The sequence below is a fragment of the Rhipicephalus microplus genome, chromosome 2 (genome assembly GCF_043290135.1).
Source record: "Rhipicephalus microplus isolate Deutch F79 chromosome 2, USDA_Rmic, whole genome shotgun sequence".
NCBI classification, from domain to species: Eukaryota; Metazoa; Arthropoda; class Arachnida; order Ixodida; family Ixodidae; genus Rhipicephalus; species Rhipicephalus microplus.
The window spans coordinates 198081177-198107463 of NC_134701.1; the positions used below are offsets into that span (position 1 = coordinate 198081177).

Below are 26287 nucleotides of genomic sequence, written 5' to 3' on the forward strand. Positions count from 1 at the left end.
GCTCCAATTTCAGTGCAACCGTCTTTAGTGTAATAAGCAGGTTCACTGGCCATCCGCCTTGGCACAAAGGAGCGGTTCCGTAAGTTACTACAACTCTGCAGCCCTTGCTTTTATTTCCTGTAATGCTTTGTAGTGCCATCATCACCATCGTCATTTTTTCCATTACCGCGCCGCGTCTCTCGCGCAGCTGGCGTGAGCTCGAGCTGCGCGAGAATTAGAACGAGCTGACACGCCTGGCATGGCGGACGCTGGTAGCCGACGTGGCTCCGCTTCAGGCCTGCAATAAAGTGGCGAGATCGGCACGGCCCCATCGGCCGCCTTCGACGTCATCTCACGTCTCCTCTTCTCCCGTCGCTACATTGGTCACCCGGAGAACACGCCCTTCGCCGAACGGCCCGCTGCCATGTTCCCGCAACTCTGCCCGCCAGTGCCGCCGTACCAATCAACTTACCCCAAGGTATGGTTTATGCAGCTCGACGCCGTTCTTGCGGTGAATGGCATCACGGACCAGCTGCTGATGCACGCCATTCTTCTCGACGCCCTACCGGTAGAGTTGCGCCATCTCGCTGCCACTTCAAGCACCAGCCCGCAGCCTCACGATGCCCTCTGCACTGCGGTGCTCGCCCGCAGCGGCAACACATACCGTACGCTTCCGTTTACCCGCACCAGGCAGGTTTCCCCGGCGTCGCAGAGCAAGGTACGAACCGGTCCGTAGCCCTCCATTGACCGCTACCTCGGTACCCCGGCTTCGACTACTTCTACACCTGATCCGGTCGCAGAAACATCCACTCCTGCACCTGATCACGACCGCGAGGTAGAAGACTCCCCCACTGCGACTGACCTTCCCTCCGAGAGGTACATTCCCTCAGAGCCCCCGTGCAGAGCTTCATCACACGTACCTGCTACCTGCACGTTTTCCAAGAAAGCGACGGCACGCGACACCGTGGCCCTCGCCGTTTCCGCGACCACCAGCTCAGACGTCTCGGCCTCCTCCTCGCCGCAGCTGCTGGTCAGCTCCTCGACGGTGCCCCCTGCCGCTCCGCCACCTGCCACTGGTGCCAGCAATGGCCTGCCGGGTGCCTCGCCACATTCCACTCGCACCTCCTCGGCCAGCAGCCGACCACCCTCGGCGTCCCCGCTCCCCGCCCCTGTCCCTGTCTCTGTTTCGTGGTCTACGACGGGCCCCAGCGCCGTGCCTTCGCGGAGCCAGAGCCTGCCCTCATCGTCGGCGTCGACACCGGCAACCACCAAAGCAACTGCCACCGTCGCCCCCCAGCCCGTGGCGCCGCAGCAGGCACCTACGTCGAGACCCGGCGTCGCACAGGTGCTTTCGGCTAGCCCCAGTCCTCGCACCTCTGGTGCCCCCCGGCTCATCCAGCCGAAACAGCCACAGATCCTGCCCAAGCTGTCGAGCGGCAGCGCGAACATGACGACGCCTTCGGCAGCGGCGACCACCCGTTCCCAGTCTCCCCGGGCAGCCCAGCACAAGGCCACACCGCGGCCCGCACCTGTACCGGCGCCGCAGCCTGCGACCACGGTGCAGCGCGGAGCCGCGATGGGGCTCAACACGGGGAGTCCGCTGCTCATCGGGAACCCCGCAACAGCGCAGCCGGGTATGTTTCCGGCTGGACCTGCGCACGACACTTTCCTGCTGAACCAGTACATTCCGGGCCTGGACCACAGCCCGATTCTGATACAAGGCGCACTGGGGCAGACCAAGAGCTCTCTGGGACAGATACAGGGGGTCCAGCTGGCAGTGCGGCCACCCCATGCCACGGGCCTGACCCTGGGACCTCAGACGGGGCTCAGGCCCCATGGGGGACATCCAGGACCGCCTGGCACCCCGACGCTTCTCATTCCACAGAACCTGGGGCCAAGGCCCGACATCTTTCTGGCACCGCCACGCATGATGTCGCCCCCCTCGTTTGCCATAGTCCCGGGACAGCCACTGACGCTGCAACAGCCGCAGGCCATGCTGCTCACGCAGACCACGCTGGCCCAGCCCACACTGGGTGCGTTCCAGACAGACCAGCACCGATCCCTGGTGCAGATACCGACGTTCACCCAGCCGCAGATACTGGCGCATGCCCACCATCACCACCACCACCACCACCACCATCATAGGGCCCTGTCGGGACCTCTAATCTCGACAGGCGGCAGTATAGTGTCCTCTGCACCCAGCGCCAACATTGTCACCCACCATCCTGTCATGACCTCGCGACACACGGTCCACTCTCGGCCTGTCCGACCAGGTCACCGTGAGACCCGCTTGTCGGCTACCACAGCGACCCGGCACTTCCTCCTGCGTCCTCTGCGCAACTCCCAGAGTCGCCCACCAGAGACCCGCTGCTTACCGATGGTCACTACACGTTGACAAACTGGACTTGCCAAAGGAACTTTTTATGGACTGCCGTTCATGTACATAGCATTTGTCGCCCTCTTTCTTTTTTTCATGTGCGTTCAAATCGCGCAAAGCGCTTGGGGGGGGGGGGGGGGAGCCCTGTAGTGCCATCATCACCATCGTCATTTTTTCCATTACCGCGCCGCGTCTCTCGCGCAGCTGGCGTGAGCTCGAGCTGCGCGAGAATTAGAACGAGCTGACACGCCTGGCATGGCGGACGCTGGTAGCCGACGTGGCTTCGCTTCAGGCCTGCAATAAAGTGGCGAGATCGGCACGGCCCCATCGGCCGCCTTCGACGTCATCTCACGTCTCCTCTTCTCCCGTCGCTACAGCTTCCTTTTGTTTCGGGCTGTTTCACACTGCCTACAGGTGCAACATGTAAAGCCACCGTATATGAGGTGCCAGAAACTACCCATATCCACCACTAACGTGGTCGAAAACGTTCAGGCGGCGTTCGTGGTAGGCCGTGGGTATACATGATTTGTATTTCACTGCCGGTGGGTGGCCCAGGTCGTCGCAGTTGTCTTAACTTGCTTTCAAACCAGGGCTAGCGATTCGGTTTCAGTATGAATAGCAGGAAAAGGCACAACAGCCTTGAGACAGGAAGCTGTCGCCAAGATGCCACGCAGATCCTGCCGCCTGAAACCTGCACCTAGCTTACGGGGTCTGCTTTCGAACTGCAGCGAAGGTTCAAACGGCGGGTCTGCATGTAGGCTAGAGTGTAGTGGTGCTCTCCGATGCGTGCTGTAGCAAAACCTCGCAGACCGACCTCGCTGAGGTCCTACCGCCGCGCGGACATTCCACAATGCAACCCACTCCTAGAAAAGTAGGTATTGAAATGTACTCATCGAAGACTTCATCTCGTAAAATTTTACACACTTACACAACCTCCTTTGTACGGGACGTCGGCAAGCGTTGGACTTGGAACTCTGAAATCCTCTAAGCCCCTTCTTTTTGCACATTACTCGACCATCTATGTATCCTGCCCTTGTAAATGCAAACTTTTCCTGCCCTCGTAATATATTCTATATTAAACTTTTGCTGCCCTTGTAATATATTTTGTATATCCTGCCCTTGTAAATGCAAACCAAGTGAATGCTCATGATGGAGCAAAACAGTGTGCGTCGGGTCACGAATCATGGCTTTGTAGTTCTGGTGAACAGCCTTTCATTTTGTTTTCGGTAACCTTTTGTTCTGCTATATGCTTTAGTTGATTGATAGAGTGAAATTTCAGTGTTTGTACGGCGCTGTGGTCTTTTATTTTACTTCCTCCGTTTAACAGCATTTTGATAACGTTTTCGCTGTTTATGGATTTTTCGGTTTGAGTAACATACGCTTGCACTACATCGGACGCCAGATGGAGATTTACGGACATTGTGCGGTCATAAGGGGCTTCGTCCTTATAAGAGAACTTGCCACCGGCAGGATCCGAGTCTGCGACCTTCGAATAACGCGTCCGACCCTCTAACACCGAGCTACGGTGGCTTCCATCTCCTCGCCAACTTTATAGAGTCTATGTGTGCATTTAAGCACAAGAGCGTCACTCAGCGCCACCTGTTGCCTTTTGCGGCGGGTGTGGAACACTTTTTTTGCCTATTGTCGTCACGTAGCACGTCATCACGAGGCACTGGCATGTGACCAATAATTTCTCGCATACTACTTCAAGACGAAACCCTTATGGGTGTAATTATAAGTGCTACGTGATGCCACACGCAGAAAAGGTGTTGCGCACTCGATATATATATATATATATATATATATATATATATATATATATATAATCACCTTAGGTCGGAGACTGTAGATATCCGCGGCATTCAGCGGCATTTATTTCCTCCTCAAAGGCGAAACATGTGTGTGCATGTTGCGATTACAATAAGGACAAAGCAAAGTACAAGCACGAACTTTTTATACTATAGTCAACGACGTTTTCTTCAATGTTTTCTCTCGTTTGGGGCGTCGACGGCAAACCGACAACAATGTCTCGATATTACAAATCATATATCAACAACAACAACAAAAATGCAGTGCATCTTCACGCGTCCCAAAAACTCTATCGAGCGTGTGATCGTCAGACCGTCGATCCCAAATAAAAAGTGTTCCGGGCGATGCAGCGCGATCCAATCATCGCGGCATCGCCCAAACTTAACCGACCATCGTCGCAACAGCTGCAACCTTTCGACGCGCGCACCAGCTATGCAGAAGATCGCGCAGCACGCTCCGACGAGCCATTCTCGTCCGAGGCAGCCATGAATTAAACGCTTATATATACGATGGTCTTATCTGCATACTGCCAAGCAAGACAACCGAAGCGCGCGCTTTGATGGGACAGTTCGGCGTTTCCGGTTATAGATATTTTGTCGCGCTCTCGTATATGGGAGTACCGCGGCCATCAACAGCTTGCGTAGAGGGTTGACGCTCAGCGTAACAACTATGGCTCACCCTGTATATCCAACGAAGAATAGTGCGTAAAAAGAAGGGAAGCAAAAAAACAAAGCTGGAATATTTTCTCTTCGAAGTATAGCGACCGAGCGTGCTCGAGCGATTTCTCCACGTCATCGCCGCAGTATAGCGTATATATACGTGGTAAAGTCTTCATCATCGCGGCCTGCCTGCCACTCTCGCATTCTCTCGATCGCTTCGCGAACTCATTACAGCTCGCTTGGTTAAGCTCGGCAAGGCGAAAAAGCGGGGGCGTCAGCTGCTTCGAGGTGAAATCCGGCCCTTCGAAATGATTATTGCGCTCCGATCCCGCTTCCATCCTGCGAAGACCGTATATTATAGGGCTGGCGAGAAGGAGACGGGAGGTTTTTTTTTTTTTTTTTTTCGCGACGAGTTTCATTTGCGGAAACCTTTCACGCATGACGAAGAGGTTGTAATTGTGGAAATAACACACTTTAGCGGTCTAAATTTTTTGAAGAAAACCTATTTGGACACGCGTTCATAGACATTTTTTCCATGCGACTACTTATTTGTATTTATATTTTTTGCAGTTCTTTTGTCCTCTTTTTTTTCCCTCCTATCTTCCTTTCCTCTATTTCCCCTTTCCGAAAGAGCACAGGTGTTGTGCCCCTTCAGGTGGCAGTCTGATTTCTGCCTATTGTCGGCGTGTCTTTTATGTTTTCTTGAGTATTCAAATCAAATAACAATTACCGTAGCAAGGCGGGGAGGGGGAGACAACACTACCTTTCTAAAAATCTTCATTGTTTTCATTTTACACCTGTATACATAACCCATTCATTCAAACAAATGTGCACGAACATATATAAAAAATAATTTAGCCCCCCCCCTCCCCCTCGAAAAAGCTGTCTATACAGCTTGCGTGCTATAATAAGAAAATGCGTGAACTTTAGTACAAGAACTCACGTTCTTTCTACAGCAATAAGATATAATAAATAGTGAGTTTTCTCGTGTATGCTTGATAATTACGCATACACTATCTCTATCGTGAAGTCAACGTGCCGGACACATACATGTATCCACAAACAAGAAGTGATGTCGGGATGGAATGTAGGGCTTGCAAGCCCTGTGTGGATGTGAGTTACGAGCTATGTTTGGTGTGTCCAAATATCATACGTAGCATTTATATAGCGACATTTCACTTGGCTGTATTGTTTCAACGTGTTATGTCAATTTCGTGAGGAACGTATACGACGGTCGCTTCTCGTCGTACGTTTGTGACGAAGTTGTGTATCAACATGCCCAATCCTACAGTCTTCACTTTTTGTTGCGTTTGAGGAGGCACCGAAGCTTTAGGTTCCACCGAAGCAAAAACTTGTCAATTCGTGCTTTCCCTTTGGTGATCTCTCTCTCTCTCTCTCTCTCTCTCTCTATATATATATATATATATATATATATATATATATATATATATATATATATATATATATATATATATATATATATATATATATATATATATATATATATATTCCGTACGCTTGAACGACTATAGCACTCGAAGTAAGCGCTCATTTTCTAGGCAATGTCGGCAATATTGCCGCGGCCAAATGCGTTTCCGCTAGAGCGCCCATTTTGGCGTATACCTATACTCACGATCGAAATGACCGTTTTCGTTATGCAAAAGCTTCGCTTTATGATTATAACATCGGCACGTGTGCCGTATAACGAAGCCACGTTCCCGGTTTACGTACACTACATTGGCTGCCGAGAGGCGTAATTTACATATTTCAGGAGAGAGATACCCTAGCTCTCGTCGCGTTTTCAGGCTTTGCCTGTTCGAATGCATTATATATGTGGGGTTTAACGTCCCGTAACCACCATATGATTATGAGAGACGCCGTAGTGGAGGGCTCCGGAGATGTCGGCCACCTGGGTTTCTTGCATGTTCGAATGCATAACGCCGCCTTATACGCTGGTAATAATAATCCGGGTTACGATGCAATGCTCCTGAAAATGTTATTTTGCGATATATGAAAAGAAATGGCGGTTCGAGGCCTTCCAGGTTATTTTGCATGCAACACTTTCCTTTAGGTCCCCACGCTCGCGTGGATTTCCGGAGCAAGTGATCTTAGCTTAGTTGCGGGAGCAACAAAAACTTTTTTTTTCTTATAACGAGAAATATACACTCTGCTCGAATATCACACGTTCGGCTAATCGTTGGGTGTGGTCGATCGAAGCGGTAACCTGAGACCATGTTGTGGGGATATCCATGTGATATTTTACTTATAGCAGGTAATGAAATAGGTTTTGAGGTAAGTGAAACTCCGAAGTATTTATTATCTCTTTACTATTTACGTTAAAACAGCCGATGTTTAAATTAAGGGTTCTTACCCTTGCTTTCAATTCAAAAAAATGTTTTCTTTGAGAGCTGGATACCACACACTGGCAAGGGAACGCTATCTAGCTTTCACTTATCTACTCAGTTTCACTGGTAGGGCTGCAAGGAAACGTGCCCTGCGGTAACAAAAGACACGGGAAGACTCTTCGTGGTTCATCGCTCATCGCATGAAGTGAATGTGCTATTGGAAACTTTCAGATGACAGGCACTCTTTCTTTTCGCTAAGAAGTGCAACGTCACGGTTAACGTTTATCTATACGCTATGTGTTCTGGCGCGGCTGTCACAGCAGGAAGTTGGAGTGCACTTTGCTTATTGAGAAAATGGGTGCAAGCGAAGCTTGGTTCGTGCATGCCTAACCAACTTTTTTTTCTTTCTTTTCTACCTTCTATCTATCTACCTATCTATCTATCTTTGTTTCCTTTCTTCCTTCCATCTTTCCTTCTATCTATATTTCGTTCTATTTATCTATCTTTCATCTTTTGTTTGATGGAGGCGAAAATGCTGTAGGCCAGTGTGCTCAGATTTGGGTGCACGTTAAGAAACCCCAGGTGGTCGAAATCCGCGGAACCTTCCACTAAGGCATCTCTCATATTCATACGGTGGTTTTGGGACGTTACACCCCGTATATAAATCAATCATTCCCCCATTCCTTATACATTTTTTTCTATCTTTTTATATCATATTTGTATCAATCTTCCTATCTTTTTTGTTATATCTTATCTTTATATCTTTTTCCTATCTTTCCTTCATTCTTGCTATCTTTCAATCTTTCCTTATATATTTCCTTCTTTATCATTCTTTCTTTCTTGTTATATCGTATCTTTGTATCTTTCCTTCCTTCCGTATTTCCATTTTTCCTTCTATCTATCTACTTATCGTTCACTATTTCTTTTATCTATCATATATCTATCTTTTCATCTATCTATCTATCTATCTATCATTCTTTCTTTCTTTTATTATTTCTTTTCCCGGCGAAAGCGAAACGACTCTGAATGGTTCCGCGAGTAACATGTGGGCGCGCCTACGCAGTTTGCAACGTTTCCGTTTATTCACGTTCCAGCTCCGGAATGGGAGGTCATGCGTTCATATCCATGCAACAATGAATTTTGGCTACTTGAAATGACAAATGCCTTCCACAACAGACCACATTGTCATATGAGACACGGCTATAGGGAACCAGCGCTGGAGTTTCCACGGCCGCCCTGGCGGTCAAAGCGCGCACTTTTCAGCCGCTCCCGCAGATGAGAGTTGCGGCTGGTAGCGCGGGCGTGCAACGGCAAGACAAAACCAAATTGTGCTGGTGGTGTTGCCCAAGGAGGATTAAAGAAATTGCTGGAGTGGAAATTATTGCCTAGGAGTGAAGCCGTGCCTCTGGCAAGATGGTGACTACGGCGGTCATCTTACTAGGGGCATGATAAAGTATCACCGTTCAGCAAATAATAATGGAGCGTTGCTTTCGCACGCTCAACGGGTGTAATGTGGAAACTTTCGCGGGTCACATAGTGCTCCAAGTGCGTGTTAGTGTTACTAGTTTTATTTAGTGAGCCTCTATTTGGAGGCAAAGTTCTTGGGAAGTCAAGTTACCCCTACTTGGTTCTCTGTGTTATATCGTCGGAAACAGCTATCTTTTAATAGTTATCTAACGTAGAATTGACACTACCATGTCAAAGCCACTTAATGTCTAAGTGAGCGTTATCGGAAAAGAGCATGTTTCCGACATCTTGGCAGTGGCAAAAGCTGGCTTCACTTCTGCTGGCAAGCCATTGCGGGAGCTTCCACTCCAGCATTTTTTGTAATCCTCCTTGGTGTTGCCGCGTATTCAAGTGCAACAATATGTATAAGTGAGAGATAATGAATCCGTCTAGGTTTTCCCTCCTTAAGAGAGGAAGCAGCGTTGCATCCTAGCGGTCAGGCGAGCAAAGCATGTTCTGCTCTCGCTCTCTTATCTATATAGTGGTCTCGTGCTGGTTTATAAACGGCATCGCGCGTGTCTGCTATATTTATTAGATAGTGAAGAAGACCACCAGTGGAAACCAGGGCCAAACAGTCGAACATAAACAGCGTTTTGCCGGAAATAAAACGAGCGTATTATACAGCATATATCACGCATGTGATTTGTTTTTTATCTGGCCCGCTGAGTTTTAAGTCTTGCAGCTCAGGGCTAACAAAGTTTCTGATACATCCATTCCATCTGATCACCACCATCAAACTCCATGTGATGCCACCACGTGAAATAATGATACGACAGACAGGTATAGTTAATTTATTTGTAAACAGTTACGTATAAACGAAAGCTGCCTTGTCCACAAGATTTGTACGGAGACTCGTTCGCCTACCCCTCTGAACTGCTATAAAAAATATTCTCGCGGTGAATACTTGATGCTGAGGTGCCTCTGTTTAAATTAATTTGTGATATTGTTACGTAAAAATGACACGAGGCGTGTCTATTTAAAATATATATTCAAACTGATGCGTATGGCGTCGACTAAGATGGAAGACAGCACGCACAACCGCCAGACCACTTCCTCGTTGTCGTCTTCTGACCACTGATATGTCAGCTACGTAGCATTATATACAGAGTTCTTGGTACGAATAAAGCAGCACACTACTCGAAGCTTAGCTCTCTAGAGTCAAGCGATGCGGTAAGCTTCTTTTTCAGTGGCTGTCGTGGCTTTAGCAACATCAGAGTTCGTGTCTTGCTGCAGAAGTATGAAATGTCGTCGAATTTATTCGTCGTTTAGACTAGCTAACGCACAGTTTCAGTTTTCGCGCCTGCCTATGTCGACTCAAAATAATGTTCAACCGCTATAATTGCTAGGCTTTCATGTGCCAAACAAGATATACTTTTGAGGCACGCTGTAATATGGGGTATCAGGAAAAATTGTGACCGCTTGGGGTTCTCGAATGCAAAAATATATATTGGTTCACGAATGTTCTTTGTATTTCGCCCCCATCGAAGTGCGGCCGCCGTGGTCGGGAATTTATCCCACGCCCTGAAGCATAGCAGCGCGACACGTGCTATGCCGCCACGGTGGTTTGCTTGATCAACATCACCGTGCATAGATACTGCGGACAGGGCGTACTTACGATGACAGAAAGGACATTGACCCAGGTACCATTTCCTCTGTGTTTTGTTTGTTTGTGTTGTTCTGTTTTGTTTTACTACAGAAGTGGGCAGCGTTGTATTGTCGCAGCACGGCACTTATCAATAGGGACATGTCAGCCTGCACTAGCTTAACAAAAAAAAACCCAGCACGCAATCAGGAAATGAGGACGAAGGATCACGGCCCAGCACTGTACCTTCGATGCTATATGCTGTTACGACTTGCACCGCCGCCTACACTGTTGCGTAGTGCGCCGAGGTCACAGGCCGCTAAGGTTGTTCCGTAGCGCGTTTCTCCGCTCGCGGCTGCTTCTGCGCAGTGCTGATAGACGAGAGGACAAAGCGACGGTGAGTAAAGGCAATGTTTATGTACATCATAGAAATAGAGGCGTTACATATTCGGCACTCCATATTCAGCTTAGGGACTCCATGTGCAGCTTAGGGACTCGAAGAGCCGAGATGTCTTCTCTCTGACGCATATGTCGGCTGCCTGGCGACGCGCCACTTGGCTTTTCTTATAGGCCCCGGGTGACCCTTACGTCAGCAACGTCCAATCAGAACCGCCGCTGGTCGTGATGTCAGATTCCTCCAGTCAGGAACTGCCGCTCGGTTGCACCCATAGACGAGTGATGTTGTGACGCATTGCGTTAGACTCGCCAGACTGGATGGCACCGATTGCATCATCTGGCTGCTATCGGGGGCTCGTGAGTTGAGGGAGCTCACCGTACGTTGCGTAAGACACACCAGCGCCGCCGGGTGAGATGACGTCGTTGAGATTATGGCGTCAGGCGGGCTCGTTCGCTGGCCTTGACACAGATAGCCTTTGCAGAGGCAATGACGTTCGGTCTGGACTCTCAGGCGTAACAATGCATAGACGCAGTCCACCTTGGAGGGCTTCTTTCCGTTTTTATCGTTTTTCATGCGACAGTAGCCTTCAGACAAAGCTATTGTTCTGAACCACAGTGCAGTATTACTGGCGCAGTGACTTTTCGAGCTGTTCGTTCCAATATGAAGCACAGAAGCGGCATACGCACATGCTCTCACCGAGGTATACAGTGCCATATAGAGTTTCTTAAATATACACTAGAGGAAACCCTGGCGCTAGTGTCTGTGGGAGCTGCAACGCATGACGCTTCAGCGAGCATGGGTATGATAGGTAGTACACGAATCTTCATTCTTCCGGCTTCATTTGTGTTTGTGTCGCTTGTGGCTGTTTTCTCACGAAACAAAAATCAGCGAATGTTCAGTGGTTCCACATCACTACCTTTTTCTTTTAGGCTCACCATTTCGAATCGGGTCGCGAAGTTCAAAAGGGTTCGTTCTTTTTTTCGAAACAAGGCCAAAACACAGCAATAAACGAAGCCAAAAGTGCGATTCGCCACCCACAAATACGAAGACTAGGCACATGTGTGTACTACCCATCATTCCCATGGTCGTTAAGCTATCGCAGCGTCAGAGTCCCCTCTAGTTAATTTTAGGAAACTCTATGTGCATTGCGGCCGGTCGTCTGGGCGCTAGCGACTGAGTTATGTCGCGACTCTCCACCAGGTGCTTTTTTTTTTTCGGCGCGCCACCTATCCAACGCTGGTCTCCCATCACTAGCAAGCCAACAATCGAGAGATAAATTATTGACGGACGGCTGTTGAAGCTCAAATAGCACATAAACGACACACAAACTATCGCTTCCCGTGTAAATTTTTGCTCCTTTTGCTGTACCACTTCTTTTTCCTATACAGTTATAGCAGTGCATATTCCACGACACTCCTTTTTCTTTAATATATGCGAATCAATGCAAAAAAGAAATAATAAGTGAGAGAAAAGACAGCAAGAATACCGGGCCAGTACTAGCAATAGCATTATAGTTAATGAAAATTATATATGCGTACTATGCAGACGCGGAGAACTGGCCAGTTCTTCCCCCTACCCCCATTCGCGCAAGCTCTTCTTAGCAGTGCACCAGAAAACCATGGCACTAGTCATTTATATATTCAATGTTCTCGTAACTAAGGATATCTCAAGTACCTCACTTCTTCGAGTAATACCTATAGCGGCTTCAGAGGAGAAGAAACTAATCTTCGGTCATGCATCACCGGTCGAGAAGGTTAGATTGGTATTACAGCGTCGGTTATCCCTTCCAACAGCTCTGGCGCGCTCTTTCAACCCTGCAAAGACAGGCAAGCAAGCAGGGGCCACATGGCGCCTGCCGGCAAAGGGAACACTGTGAGTGGAAAATTCGGCAGAAGGGACGACGACGAGAAAAAGAGCCAATAACCTGACGACAGCGGCTTGGTGGCCCCCTCGTGTTCTCGGCTCGCTCGCTGGCGCGCGAATTCCGGGGGAGAAAGGCCAGCGTCACCGGCGTTGTGCCAGCAGCTCGGTTGCGCCAGCGGCTCTCTCTCGGCTGAACGCGGCGCCAGCCAGCAGCGGCGCGAGAATTGCCTTGGCTGCATGAATAATTCACCGGCCCCCTAACCGGCCGCGTTTGCGGCCACCCCCGTGGATATGCCCCCTCTTCCATTGAGTGCGTCATATACACACACTCACTAGCCGACTGTCGCTGCCACCGCTTTGGGAAGCGAGTCGACCGACAAAGCGAGAGGGAACGAATCAACGACTTCGGGCCAGCCGTCGCTTACGAGGGCGCATTCAAGCGGGAGCCCTGTGTGCCTGCCGCGGCGGGAAACATTCAGCCGAGCGAGAACGGCAGACCCGCGTCTTGAACCTGGAGGCTTTACCCTGACTAGGGTAAAGCAAAAAGAACTGCGCGGGGCAGCCGAGCAGATGAAAACGCTGCACCTATCTTTCTTTCTGCTGCCCACCTTCTTCTGTAGTCTGCTGGATGTCATTTCCTTCCGCCCTGCCTTCTTGTCTGCATGTACGACGGGGACAAAAGAAAAAAGGCAGCGTCAGAACTACGCGCGCACACGCGAGCATAAACGAAAACAAGGGCACGCGGTAGAACGACCGACCACACACTCTTGCCGTGCCGTTTTCGTCGTCCGATTCATAAAGAGCGCCACCTTTCTTTTGACGTTGTAACTTGTTTGCAATGCGACTGGCGATGATGCGACTGCCAAGCCGTCACGTTATTTACTTTTTTGTTCCGGGCGTCGAAACGTGGTGCCGAGTAACTTGGCGAGTTGACTCCGATATGAAATTCGGAAAAGCCGCCCTCGACTAGACGCGGCGACTGAATCGGAATGTCGTATGCGGCTTGTGTGTATACGCGCGCTTATGTGAGTAGGAACGAATGCGCTTTGGCGCGCTCCTCAAAGATGTGGCCCCAGCAGCAGCGGCAGCGGCGGCCGGAGTGAGGCGAATTTTGTGTTTAGGCTTTATCTCCGAGGCACGGCATGTATTATTCATGGTTAGGTATGAGGAGCTTTGTGAGCTCGGCCCTCGGAAAGCGTGTCCGGGCGCTTTTCGCGCTGCTCCTTTCGGGGCTGCTTCGCGATGTAGCAGCGAATACATGCAGAGAAGTCCAACGCGTTAGGTGGAAGTATGCGCGGCATATAGGATTTATTGCCTACGTTTTGGAGAGAAATAGGTATTCACAAGAAAAAAGTTGAAAATTTAACTCTTTCATTAGAATGCCCGCTGCTTTGAAAGGCTTGTTCGTTATCAACAGTCCGAGTGAAGCAAGCGCGGTTAGAGGCAGAGTCTAGACCTCATATTTGTTGCTATTACTTACCTTGCATTTTTCATTCTCAAGAAACTATGAAATAAGCCCTGGTGAGGGCTTAGAGAACTGCTAAGAACAGTGCTAAGAGGGAGAGCAGTGTCCGCTGTCATGAATACTGGATTTTCTTTCAATGAAATCTCGGACGCTTATGCTAGGACGAGCGTCGGCGTAAACGCATGTAATGGAACTACAAATAAACGCCAGAAATTGTAAGTGCTTGGGAAAGTTGGCAGCTGTTCATGGTTACCTTATCGCGCACTGCTTGAACTACGAGTTCTAGGCAGGCGAAGAACCACACGAATACAAGTGCAACCTCTCAACTGAATTTATTGTACGGGTACGTGATGCTTTTATACAATCGCGTTTCATGGCGGTCCTAACAGCTCAGCAACTTCGGCGAGTTTTCGTCATCAGTGGCGAGACGGCCCGAGGGGGCGCGCTTTGGGCGCACTCTAAAACAAGGCTTTAGCTCTAAAGGGCGTCGCTCCACGCATTGCAATGTGCGCGTTGCTCCACGGGGCGTTAAAGAGAGCACGAAGGTCGCTTCGCTCGCTGCCGCGGCCGCTTTTACAAGCAACTCCACGAGGCGTTGAAGAAAGCACGAAGGTCGCTTCGCTCGCTGCCGCGGCCACTTTTACGAAAGGAGCACGCTGCTTGCTTCACGAAGAAGTAAAAATTTCGACAGTTCGCGCTCGTCTTGTGCATACTTTCGCATTCCATTCGTGCCTCTTTTTTTGTGAGTTTAAGCAGCGCGCTTTAGGTATCCATCTGTGGCAGATGTAAGTCCATGCTTGTCCTGTGTATGCCCATTTCCGGCGTTTTTTTCTGCTTGAGGTGCCCGCTGCAGGTTTGGAGCTGCTTGCCGTTCTTCGCGTGACTTCACAATTTATCGCAGTAGAATTCATTCCTCCGTCCTCGTGGAGAACCAATGCACAACAAAAGCGCAACTGCCTCTGTGCTCACTCGTTTCACTTTCGTGTTATGTACTGATTTCTAGACAGAAGGAGCAGGGCCTTTTTTTTTACAGCGCCGATATCCTATGTGAGTTCGGTATGAAACAGCGGAAACGTGATATTCGCAAACTCACGCTGTCGAAGTGAGTACACCGTGCACGCAGGTAACCATGTCATGTATTCTTATAGGTTTAATGCGCCAATTTCTTATCGGCACATTTACGGTCCATGCTTCAGCCCCTTTTCGTCTCGGTATACCATCGGGACGGAAACGAAAAGCTGGCCGCGTCAGGGATTCAAGAAACTGGAAATATTGACGCAATGCGCAGCTCACGCATTGGAGTTCCCGAAAGGGGTTGACGGAATGGGGGGGAGAAATTGAGATCACGAACGACGAAAGCCGATGAAGAAGGAGGTGGGGGGAGGGTGGGGGATAATGGGAGCGTGATGACGGCCTAATTGCCGTCGCCACCACAGCAGCCGTCAGAACGGCGGCATGCATGCGAGCGCACTTTCGTTGGCAAAAACGCGGCTGCGCGCCACGCCTGGACGGTTTCTTCCCGCGTACGGAAAATGGAGGAGGCCGCATCGACGGAACGGGAAGAAGAGGGTGCCTCGGGAAAAAAGAAAAAGGGAGGGACGCGGGCAAGAGGGGTCGCCCGCGCGCGTTGCGTTCCGACATATTAATTCGCTAAAGGCGCGCATTACGGCGGAGGCTCATTTCGGAAGGAGGTCCGCTTAATTAACGAGTTCGCGCGGTTCGCGAACACGCCGTCGCAGCCGCCGGGGATGATGACGACGGCTGCAGCCGCGGGGCCTGGGTCTGAGTGTCTCGTCGCCCTTCCCCTCCTCCTCCTCCTCCTCCTCCTCTTCAACTCCGCTCTCTCTCTCTCTCTCTTGCGGCTATACTTCCTCCTTGAGCGTTCCACACTGCTGCTTATGCAAAGACTGCGACGCTCTCGCTCTGCATTAGGCTTGCTCGACCTTTCGGACAGATATCTTCTAACTATGTCTTCTCATTGGGTGGCTTTCAACAGTTGAAAAGATAGCTCAGGCGCGCCTTATATTTAGAAGCGGGTGAATTGCACTGTATCGATCTTGAACTAGTGGGGTTCTCTTATGCACGCCCCGTACACAAGCCATTGGAATGTGGCCTCCGAGAATCGAACTAGGCAACCTGCAGGCCTCGGGCTACTGGTTGTTTTAGATGCGGAGCATCTAATACTCGAGGCTTGTAGTGCGGCGCCGTCCGCAAGCTTCCTCCTCCTTCTTCCACCATCTGTGCATCCCTTCCTCCTCTACACACCGCGCGCGCTTCACTCCTTCACCATCTGTGCACCCTTCCTCCTCTACACACCGCGTGCCGGCAGCTGACGCGCGCGCATGCGCCGTCGCGCTTCGAGAACATCGGCAGCTGACGCGCGCGCATGCGCCGTTGCGCTTCTCCCCCTTCTCGAACATTCGACAGCTGACAGTGCATGCGCCGTCGCGCTGTATATATACTCAAGGTCGGTGCTCGCTCGCTCAGTTGCCGCTCGTCAGTTGGTTTGTACGGCGCGTCGACGTCCGAGGTCGCAATGATCGACGTCCCTTCGACCAGCGCCGGCCAAAGTGTTGGCGGAACCGCAACCAAGTCGTCGTCCGAAGACAAGGCAGCGCGGAGAAGAGCTCGCGACGCCGAACGTAAACGTCGGCGTCGAGCGGAAGATGCTCAACTTAGAGAACGTGAAGCCGCTGAGAGACGTCAGCGTCGAGCAGCAGCACCGGATTCGGCCGCTCTGAAACGTAAGCGTCGACAAGAGGACCCGGACTTTCGAAAACAGGAAGCCGAGTGCAAGCGTCGGCGACGAGAGGCCGATCCCGATGCTGCCCGCGAGCGCAAGCGCGCCGAGGTAGCGGCGTGGCGCGCCAAGCAGTATGCCACGCCCAACGCTCGCTTCAAGCGCGACTTCCTCGACCGAAGCTTCGGCCACACCTGCAAGGTGTGTGATCGTCTTTGGTTCGATAACAACTTAACTCGGATCGGCAACATTCAGAACAACTTCAAAGCGTTGTCGGTTCTTTGCAATACGTTTGGAAAGGGCACCGACTATGCCGACTACGTCGTGTGTGCTACGTGCAAGCAGTCGTTGATTGCCGGTCGAGTTCCCTCGGCTAGCGTGAGTTACGCTCCGCATCCTCCTCAGTGTTCCCCCGAGGGAAGCTGCGGGCAATTTTTTTAAGTGTGAATACACTTTATAAGCGACCCCAAACCATCCACCGCCGTCGGCGGCGTCCGCAGTCTTCTCTCTATCTTTAAAAGAAAGAGGACTTGGCGGGCCGCAGCCCCAAGCTCTACCGAATAAGCCACGGACGCGACGCTGATATCGGTGTCAGTAACGCGCCTTATACCCCCTCCCCCTTCGCTCGCTCCTCCGCTCTCCTCGCTCGCTGCAGCTGCGCGCGCACCCCTCTCTCTCGCTCGCCCGCCTTCTCTCTCAGTCTCCCGTCGAGAGCGGGTCGTGAGGGGGAGTAAAGTTAAAATCCGTTGGCATTCGCCAGTGAGTTAACGTAAACTCCCCATGTGATCAAATTGCGATTCCCAGGAACCATTACACCATAAAGACACCATAGTGTGATTAATAAATATAATAGTGCGAATTAATAAATACCCCTCATAGCATCACCCCGTGTATTCGCACTTAACCATGTTCACCCTCGGGTAAATGCTTGGGAGTTTTTTTTTTTTTTTTTGAAGTCACGCATCAAAAAAGCTACGCCACGAGTCAAGTGCCAAGCTTGCATGAAGAGGAGCGTAGAGGAGTGATTTTTAGATGCGAAGCGTCTTATGGTGGAGCTTAATACGGTGTGCGGCGTGACCACGTGCACTTACTGCGAATGCTCGCCCCGGCCCCTCTCTCCTCTCCTACCTCGCCTCCCAACGCATATGCAGACAGCGACGCTAGCCTGCTCGCCTATATGTATACGCTCGCTCCCCCCTCTCTATCTTCTAAACATCCTTCCCAGTGGCGTTTACACCACTATTGCGCATGCGCCTCCCCTTCCCTCTCCTCTCCAATGCTCCCCTACCCCCTCTCTCGCCTCGCAACTCCGACACAGGCAACGTCTGCTAGCGGGCTCTTTGATACAGCTCACGCTGCAAGCACTCACTGGCCACCCCTTATATATAGGTACTCGATCTTGACCCCCAAGGTAGTGCCGGTAAGAGATTTCTCCTGTGCGTCGTTGAAATATAATAAATCGTAGCATGAGCTTTAGCGAAAATCGGGTCTCTGGGTCCAATCGGAGTATTCAGTCTCTCATGGCCCATTAGCAGTGATTTGCATGTTCCAGTAGGATACACCGGTGCATCACTGCGTGTTTTGGGCCTCCCTAAATGTATCTTCTTCGCCGTGCCGCGATGGGCACCAGCGTCAACGCCACCGCCAGTGTAAGCATTAGCGCCCGCTGTTTTGCATCTAGGTACACATGGTTCCCTTTAGTGGGAGATGATGTAATTTTTTCAAGTACACTCTAAAAAAAGAGCGAGTAAAAAGGGTGTCGTTTTGTCCCACAACAATAATCGTCATCTATATTGCGTTCATTCCTTGCGCTATCGCCCCGCGCCCGGTACATTCCGGTCATGATCGACGTGCCCATTATCAGGGTCACATTGCATTCTCGATAGGAAAGTGGCCAGCGGCGAGTTTTCAAGAAAGGAAGCGCACGCAAGCCTGATGACGATTATTGTTGTGGGACAAAAAGATACCCTTTTTACTCGACATTTTTTTAGAGTGTAGCTTTTCATTCTGTGCGTTTCATGAAAAAAAAATGTTTATTCGGCATGAAATTGAAAAAAGTTCAACGGCGCTGGAAGTTAGAAATTGTATAGAAGAGAGAAAAGAGAAATCACTCCCCCAAAGGGATTTTCAACTGCGTCCTTTTTTTTTAGAGAAGCATAAAAAAGGACAAATAGTTGCTGAAACCCCTGTGTTGAATTGAGTGCGGCTGTGATGAAGTGCTCCTGCTTTATTCCGCAATATTTTGAGCATTTATGTATTGTTTAAGTTCATATGATGACGTTTCAGTAGACCTCAGCAATGATGAGTTTGTTTAGACAAAGCATGTCTAAACAGGTATGTTTAGACAAAGCAGCTTTGCTATAGAGACAACATATGCATAATGCAATAACATGTATTTATCCTTAAGATGATTTAACCTGCCAAGACATGCCAGCGAATAGTTACGCAAAAAAAGAAAAGGGCGGGCAATCGAATTTCGGAACGAGCTCTTGTTTTCTGCTTTATTTCTTCGATCCATATACTTGTGCGGGAAAGAGTTCGACCACTAACATTATTTCCACCTTCTACCTAAGTCTCACATTGTCCTGGTACACTACAGCGTTATTTTTTTTTTCAACTTGTCTTTGATGTTTCATCCTTCACTAAAAAACAGCCCCTCTCTTTACCCCTTCTCTTAGGTGAAGATCTGGTTCCAGAACAGGCGCATGAAGTGGCGCAACTCGAAGGAGCGCGAGCTGCTGTCCAGCGGAGGCTCCCGGGAACAGACCCTGCCGACCAAGAGCAACCCGAACCCGGACCTGAGCGATGTCACCAGCCCGACCACAGCCGCGGGCTCCACCAACGGCCACGGCGCTCACCCGCACCAACCGGTGACCGCCGCCGCCAGCCTCGCCGAACACCTCATGCGGGCCTCGCGGGACGAAGACGACGACCAGCGCTCCGTGGACGTGGACAGCGACGAAGACGTCGAAATCAAGGTCCTCTGAGCGGAAGACAAGCGACGAGTCCGACCTGTTCTCTCTCGCCCCCTCCTACGGACAGACCGGACTGAAGGATGACCCGTGTACAGTGACTTTTGATGAACTGCCTTGCAACCCACTTCGTGGCGTTGAACGGTTGCGGGAACCCTTCCCTGGCTCTGAAGCACAGTCAGTGGCAGCGTCGGCAGCACGGTGTCGAGATGCCCTCCCATACATCCTCTTTGCGCACCGAAAACGTACGCCGGACGAAAACAGGGCCCACGTGCCGGCGCGTGCCGCAGCTCTTGGAGACCTTTCCGCAGAATCTCGCATGCAGGTTATGTGATGTGTGACTCCAAACTGGACTTGGAACTGGCATGGCGTCCCCTCACGCGGTTGGTGTAGAAATAACAAACCTTAACCGGTGCCGACAGTGACATAGCCTCATGTCTCCTGAAAGAAGGACTCCTGAAAGAAGAGGCGTTACCTTTGAGTCTTAACATGAACTTTGAACTTTGGAATGTCCAGTTCAAATTTTCAGACCACTTTAGCATTTTAAGTCACCAATATACCAACTGGTCTATAAATACGGCCACTTGATTGCTGCTTTCGGGACTGCTATAGAGAGCAGGCTTGAACTAAGTTACCGACAGTGGTGCAACTGATGATGAGCCGAGATTAAGTCGCCAACCTCTGTGAACAAAGCTGACAACGTGCGTAGATGTATCCTTGCTCCATTTTTCAAGTTTGAATTATAACTTCACGTTTATTGTTTCTAAGAGTACAGTTGCAGGCTCTCACGCGAGCAAACACTAAGCTAGTTCGATAATTTTCAGAGTAGACCTCACTGAACAGAGCAGCTGTTTTGTGCTGCCGTCATTAGACACATTAAGGGTCGGCCACATAAGGACGTTCTCCGTGGCAGTATTCCGAAAATTTCCCCGAACAATGCACTCTTGTTACCTTACGTGCGCCAATGTCTGTGAATGCACAAAGGTATTGCACTCGTAAATTGTTTTGACAATGAGGCGGCTTGACGATATCAACGTATACGAGGGACTCATCGTATACCTTAGGTAGCGTAGCAAAGGTTAACAGCCAATGAACTATCAATGAATATACATGTGTCTATAGTTAAGGAGTCGTTCGTTTACTGTAAAAATTGGTGCCGATCAACTAGCCTTGGTTCCCCCGAAATTATTCTCAGGCGCAATTCAATATAATCCCTCTAGTCGTAATATTCTAAACACCATTCACCATTCATCGTTAAGCTTTACAAATATTTTATCAAAAAATGACAAAAAACTTTACGCGTTCACAGCATCGGAAAACCTGTTAAAACACTCATTTCTTAATGCCATCTAAAGTGGAATTTAATATGCATCGCAAGATCAAGCGCGTTCAAAGGCTACCTGTACTCTGCTACGTGATATCATTGTCAACCACTACCGCAAGTGTAACAGCAAACACCCAATGCTCCGCTTGGACCCTCGAACCATATTGTGAATAGGTGCACGTCGAATGGAGGCTCAAGCGGAAGACGAAGAAAGTACGCGGATGTGACGCGGGAGAAAAAAAAAAACTCTTGGACTTGACGGACGGTCCAGAAAACGTGATCCCAGTGACAAAAGTGAGGTGCTTCTGTAAAGCCAGGTTCCTCTCTTGTTGAGAGATTGCATCCGCACGACCTGTACAATAAACCCGTGAAGTTTGAATGGTTGTCGCGCCTTCCTATTGTGCTGTGCTTTCTCGAGTGCTAATGTTAAACAGCGTTAATTAGTATCAGTGTCCCACGAATGCCAGTGTAAGGTTTGAGGAACCTCAACGTTTTTTACGTCCCAAAGGAACATTTCACCATCGTAACATTGCAAATTCTGGGTGATCTCACATTTCGTTTTGAACAAAACTATAGCTTAGTTAAGAGCTTGCTATCCGCATACTTCATCTATAGCGAACTACACAAAACCGATATGATTTCATAAGATCACATTGCCACGTGCTACGAAAACAGAACAAGGGGCGTACCACGTTATATAGTTATAGAGAATGCGTATCTCGCGGACATGGGGCATTTATATTCTCTTTGCAAAGCCTGAAAAGCCGCACTTTGACAAGTGTTTCCTGCAGTGACCTTCCTGCAACGCATCACCACACTGCCCCTTCGCTCACTGTCGAAAAAAAAAAACTTTATTTCCTTCATAATAAAATAGTTTGTCATTTCAGTGGTGATGAAGGCAACCACCTCCTTTGGAAGAGCTACTCGTGTCTCTCTTCCACGTGAATAGGCAATCGTAAGGTAGACTTAATCCCTAAAATGAAACGAGCAAAAATTAAAATAAAAAGAGCCAGAAATGTAACCACCTTTGAGAAACAATGACTGCAAGGAACAATACGAACGTTCGCCAGTCTGCGCACAGATGATATAGCTTGATATCTCCCCTAAAGTTAACCTTCAAATAACTTTTCACGTAGACAGAAACAATGCGTACAAAAAAGTGACCCTTAATTTTTCTCCCTGTCATGTAAGGTTCATTCCCAAATGTAAGTTACCAGCGGACAGTGTTCGAGCGACTTGCCAACATTATGAAGCCGACCTTTACCGGAGATAAAACAGGCAAGTGCGCATGTTTATGTCAAACGATATTTTTGACATGAAGCTAAACACAGAAGGGTTCCCAAGTTAACGCGATTTTATACCAGCGGCTGGTGCAAGAACGGAATCAATTTTTTGCGTGTGTGTCAGGCATTTAGAACCATATACATTCCTTAACAAATAAGATCACATAAGTAAGGGCACCAACAAGGGGCCGAAGAATCTAGACATAAAGACCGCACAAAGGAGGTTCAAAGTGTCATTTCATATTCCTCAGATTGCTGAACCACGCTCGCATCTGACCGCTCGAAAGATCATCTTGCGTTGAAAAAGAAAAAAATAATAATAAAACAGTGATCCTCGAACCCACGTCACATTCCTCAAAAGAGGGAATCTTTCATGCCACTAGAATAAAATAAATACGACCACAGCAGGAATATCTTCAAAGATGTAGACACGACTAGGGGTTAAAAAGGCGGGAGATGAAAGCTTTGCGGCAAACTTAAAAAATATAAAGAAAGAAGAAACAGGTGGAAGAATGCGGAAGAATAACCTCAGAAAAGATAACTATACGCGGCGTTCGGAGAGGAGCAAATGGAGAGGTGAGGATCTCCTCTTCGGCAGAAGAGGGCGACCAATGCAAAGAGGGCACAGCGACAAAAAAGAAAAGAATTAGGCGAGCACAACGACAGCACTGTGAAAGAGGAGAATGGGGATAAACAATCATGATCCCTGCAGAAGTGAATGCGAAGGGGAAAATCCGACGTGGAGACTCGAAACAGAAAAGAATAATAAGTGGCAAAAAAAAAGGAAGCACGTTACTCCCACGAGAAAGGCGACTACGACACCCCCGGAGACTAAAGGCAAAGGCGAGGAAGGCGCATGGGGAGAGACGGCGAATGCACATAGGGAAGAAGTCTCCTTCCTTCTCAGACACAGGTTGGGGGAAGGGAGGCGTTAATACGAAGACGAGGTCAGAACGCGGGGCTGTTGAGAGCTGTCACCAACAGCAGCAGCAGCAGTGGCATGTCTTCTCTGCCTTCATCCTCATTTTTTTCCCCTTTCGCTTGCCCGCACTACTCCGATCCTTAGGCTCCTTCTGGTTTGTTCATTTATTTTCTTCCTTATCTGTTTGTCCCTTATTCCTTTTTTTTCTGTCGCTATTCCCTCGTTCCCAGAAGCGGGGCGAAGGCGCTGGCGCGAGAAGTATTCGCGCGTGGGCGTCGCTGTCGACCGAGCATAACGCAAAACAAGCCACGCTCCTTTTCCCCATGGCGCCACAATCGCCATTTTTGTGTGTGTGTGTGTTCCCTCTTTTCGATTCCAAAGACGCGATGCTTGCGAGGTAAAAAAAAAGATAAAAACAAAAAACTTGGTGCGACTCAACGGGTCAGAAGAAACAGAAAACGTGGCCCTAGGGTGTGCGTGAAAAGCAAGGAATGAGAATAAAATGCGCACGCGCACAACGTCCAAACCGAAACAATCGGAGAAACGAACCCGGAGTTTGGGGAAAACGGGGAAATGCGATCAGGGGCGAAAACGACAGGGGGCACGATCGACGGCCGAAACGAGAGGCGAGACGCAACCAGCGGAGAAAGAGCGCAACGGAGCGAATGGCAAAACAAATCCAAAGGCCGACGGGAAGGAGCGAGGTTGTGGGGAGGGTTAGAACAAGACGCGCGAGAAGACGATCTCGAGGGCGAAACGGGAAGACGAAGGTGACAACCAAAGGCGCCCTGGAAGAGGGGCACCGCTGGCGGCGCGGCGCGCCACTGTGGTGGTGCCCGCCGTTTAGCTCGTTCCTTCGCTAGTGAGAAAGGAGGCCCGCCGACGGCACCATCGATGTTTCTCCGAATGTGGCGACGCGAAAGTGCATTCCGCCCTGTCGTGCGCATCGCGAGCGCCATCACACTCAGTGCCACGTTCTTTTTTTTTTTTACGTTTCGTGCCCGCCTTTTTCGAAGAGACTTCGCCGATGCGTGGGTTGACTCTCGCTATACTGAGTTGATCTTGCTTTGCACCTTTCTACTACTTAGGCACATGTCAACTGCTTTTGATGTCTCACTCACTCACTGCGGAAGAATAGCAGCGGCATCAATTATTTGTCTGTACCAAGGGATAAAATGTATTTGTTTACAAAGTAAAAGTGTAGAATATGTATAAGGTGATGCGAATGTAAGGGCTAAGGGGAGAGAGTACGTAGGTTTGCTGCACCATTCCGTGAGAAATCAGAATGATAGGTGAGGCGAATTCAGACAAGTTCACTGAAAGGAAGAACATAGCGCAACGCCTAGAAAAAAAATCATAATAAAAAACTCAATGACATGAATTTAGTGGTCTTAAACTCCGTAAGTCTGAAGCTGGAATTCTTTACATACGGTGATTAGTATAGAAGCGAACCCAGGAGACAGCTAGCCAGAATGTACGAGAGCGGCGCCAAAACAAGAACATTCGCAGAACATATTGGCACATAGCTTAAAATACCTGGTTCCTTAATATAAATAAGCTATAGTGGGATTTGCTAGAAGCATTGGGACTTCATACCGCTATAATTCTCTTACATACTGTTGCGAAAGCGCGCCTCCGACGACGTTACAAAGGGCGCTACGAATCTCACCGCTGCAACCACTGTTTCGAATGACGGCGACGCCAACACGGTCCCGAAGGCGCCACTGCTTCGAATTCCACCGGGAAGGTCACCAGCCGTTTGGTAGCGTAGGTTTCTCAGCTCGCGACTGCTTCTGCGCAGAGCTGATAGACGAGCGGACGAGACGACGGTGAGTTAAACAAGGTTTATGTACAGCATATATACAGAGGCGTTACAAATTCGGCACTGGGGCCGACAGAGACTCGAAGAGCCGAGCTCTCCTCTCTAACACATAGGTCTGCTCTCAAATAGGTCTGCTGTCAAAGGGGTCTGCTCTCGACGCGCCGCAGGGCTTCTTTTATATGCACCGGGTCCAACCCAAATGTCCAACCAGAAGCGCCGCTGGTCGTGAGGTTAGAATCCTCCAATGGGGTCGCCGCTCGAGCGGCCGCGTCATTCTTTCTCATCGAATCTGGAGAGGCTGCGCTGCAGGTGGCTGCACCCAAGGACGAGTGACGTCGCCAGGCATTTCGTCACCCCCCCAGACAGGAAGACGCCGGTTGTTTACTCGACGGGCTCGCTGGCTGCGCTGACTCACTGCACGTGCGCGCCAGAAAGGCGCCGCGCGTGTTTACGCCGTTGAGTTGTTCGCGTCAGGCGGGCTGGCCTTGAGACAGATTGCCTTTTTCAGAGACACGGACGTTCGCTGTGGACTCGCAGGCATAACAGCACCCCCGCCGCCAGACAATGCGCCGGAAAGACGAGCTGCTTCCACGTGGCTCGGATGTCAGGCGCGCTCGTTCGCCAGGTCCCTCCAGGTTCGCCTCCAGGGCCATGGGGAGAATGCAGCTCCAGACTCTGCTCCGGGAACACATACCATTCTTGAGGACGGATCCCAGCTCCACTGGCTTGTCGCCACAACTTGCCGGCCAGCTTCGCTCGTCTCTGACGATCCTTGGTTTCAGCACTTGTCGATGGTTCTGCAACTTGTCAAGAACGGATCGACAACAGACAACACACGACACAAGCAAGTGCCCTCGGTCACCCGATGAACACCAGACAAAGTATAGTACAACATATACCTAGCTACGCGTCTATCGGAATTTCGTTCCCTCTACATCAAGAGGCACATGTGGGACACAAGACTCTTAAAATGAGAACTCGAATTTTCACACGTACAACAACGCAACGAATTAGAATACCACATAAAGTTGGCCCCTTGAGATCACTCTGAACGAGAGCGCTCAGCCCAGGTCGTGATGAGGTCAAAATTTTGCCCTGAATCGCCAGCGAGAAACCGAAAGGTTGAGAAGGTACTAGCTAGAACGTACTGCTCAATGAACCTGCATTAGCGTATAGCTTTCCCTTTTTTTTTTTCTAGCGAACGTCAAAGTTGCGCTGTTGGAGTATCACGCTCCATCTCAG

General features: G+C 49.8%; 1 protein-coding gene across 1 annotated transcript in view; it reads left to right on the forward strand.

The window, feature by feature from the left end:
- LOC119169611 (uncharacterized) overlaps positions 1–19961 on the forward strand; it is a 105924-nt gene extending 85963 nt beyond the window's left edge. Inside the window, exon 5 of the mRNA XM_075887221.1 lies at positions 19401–19961. Within this exon, the coding sequence (XP_075743336.1) occupies positions 19401–19709 (309 nt within the window). The 3' untranslated portion in view covers positions 19710–19961. The remainder of the gene's footprint in view (positions 1–19400) is intronic.
- The last annotated feature ends 6326 nt before the right edge of the window (positions 19962–26287 follow it).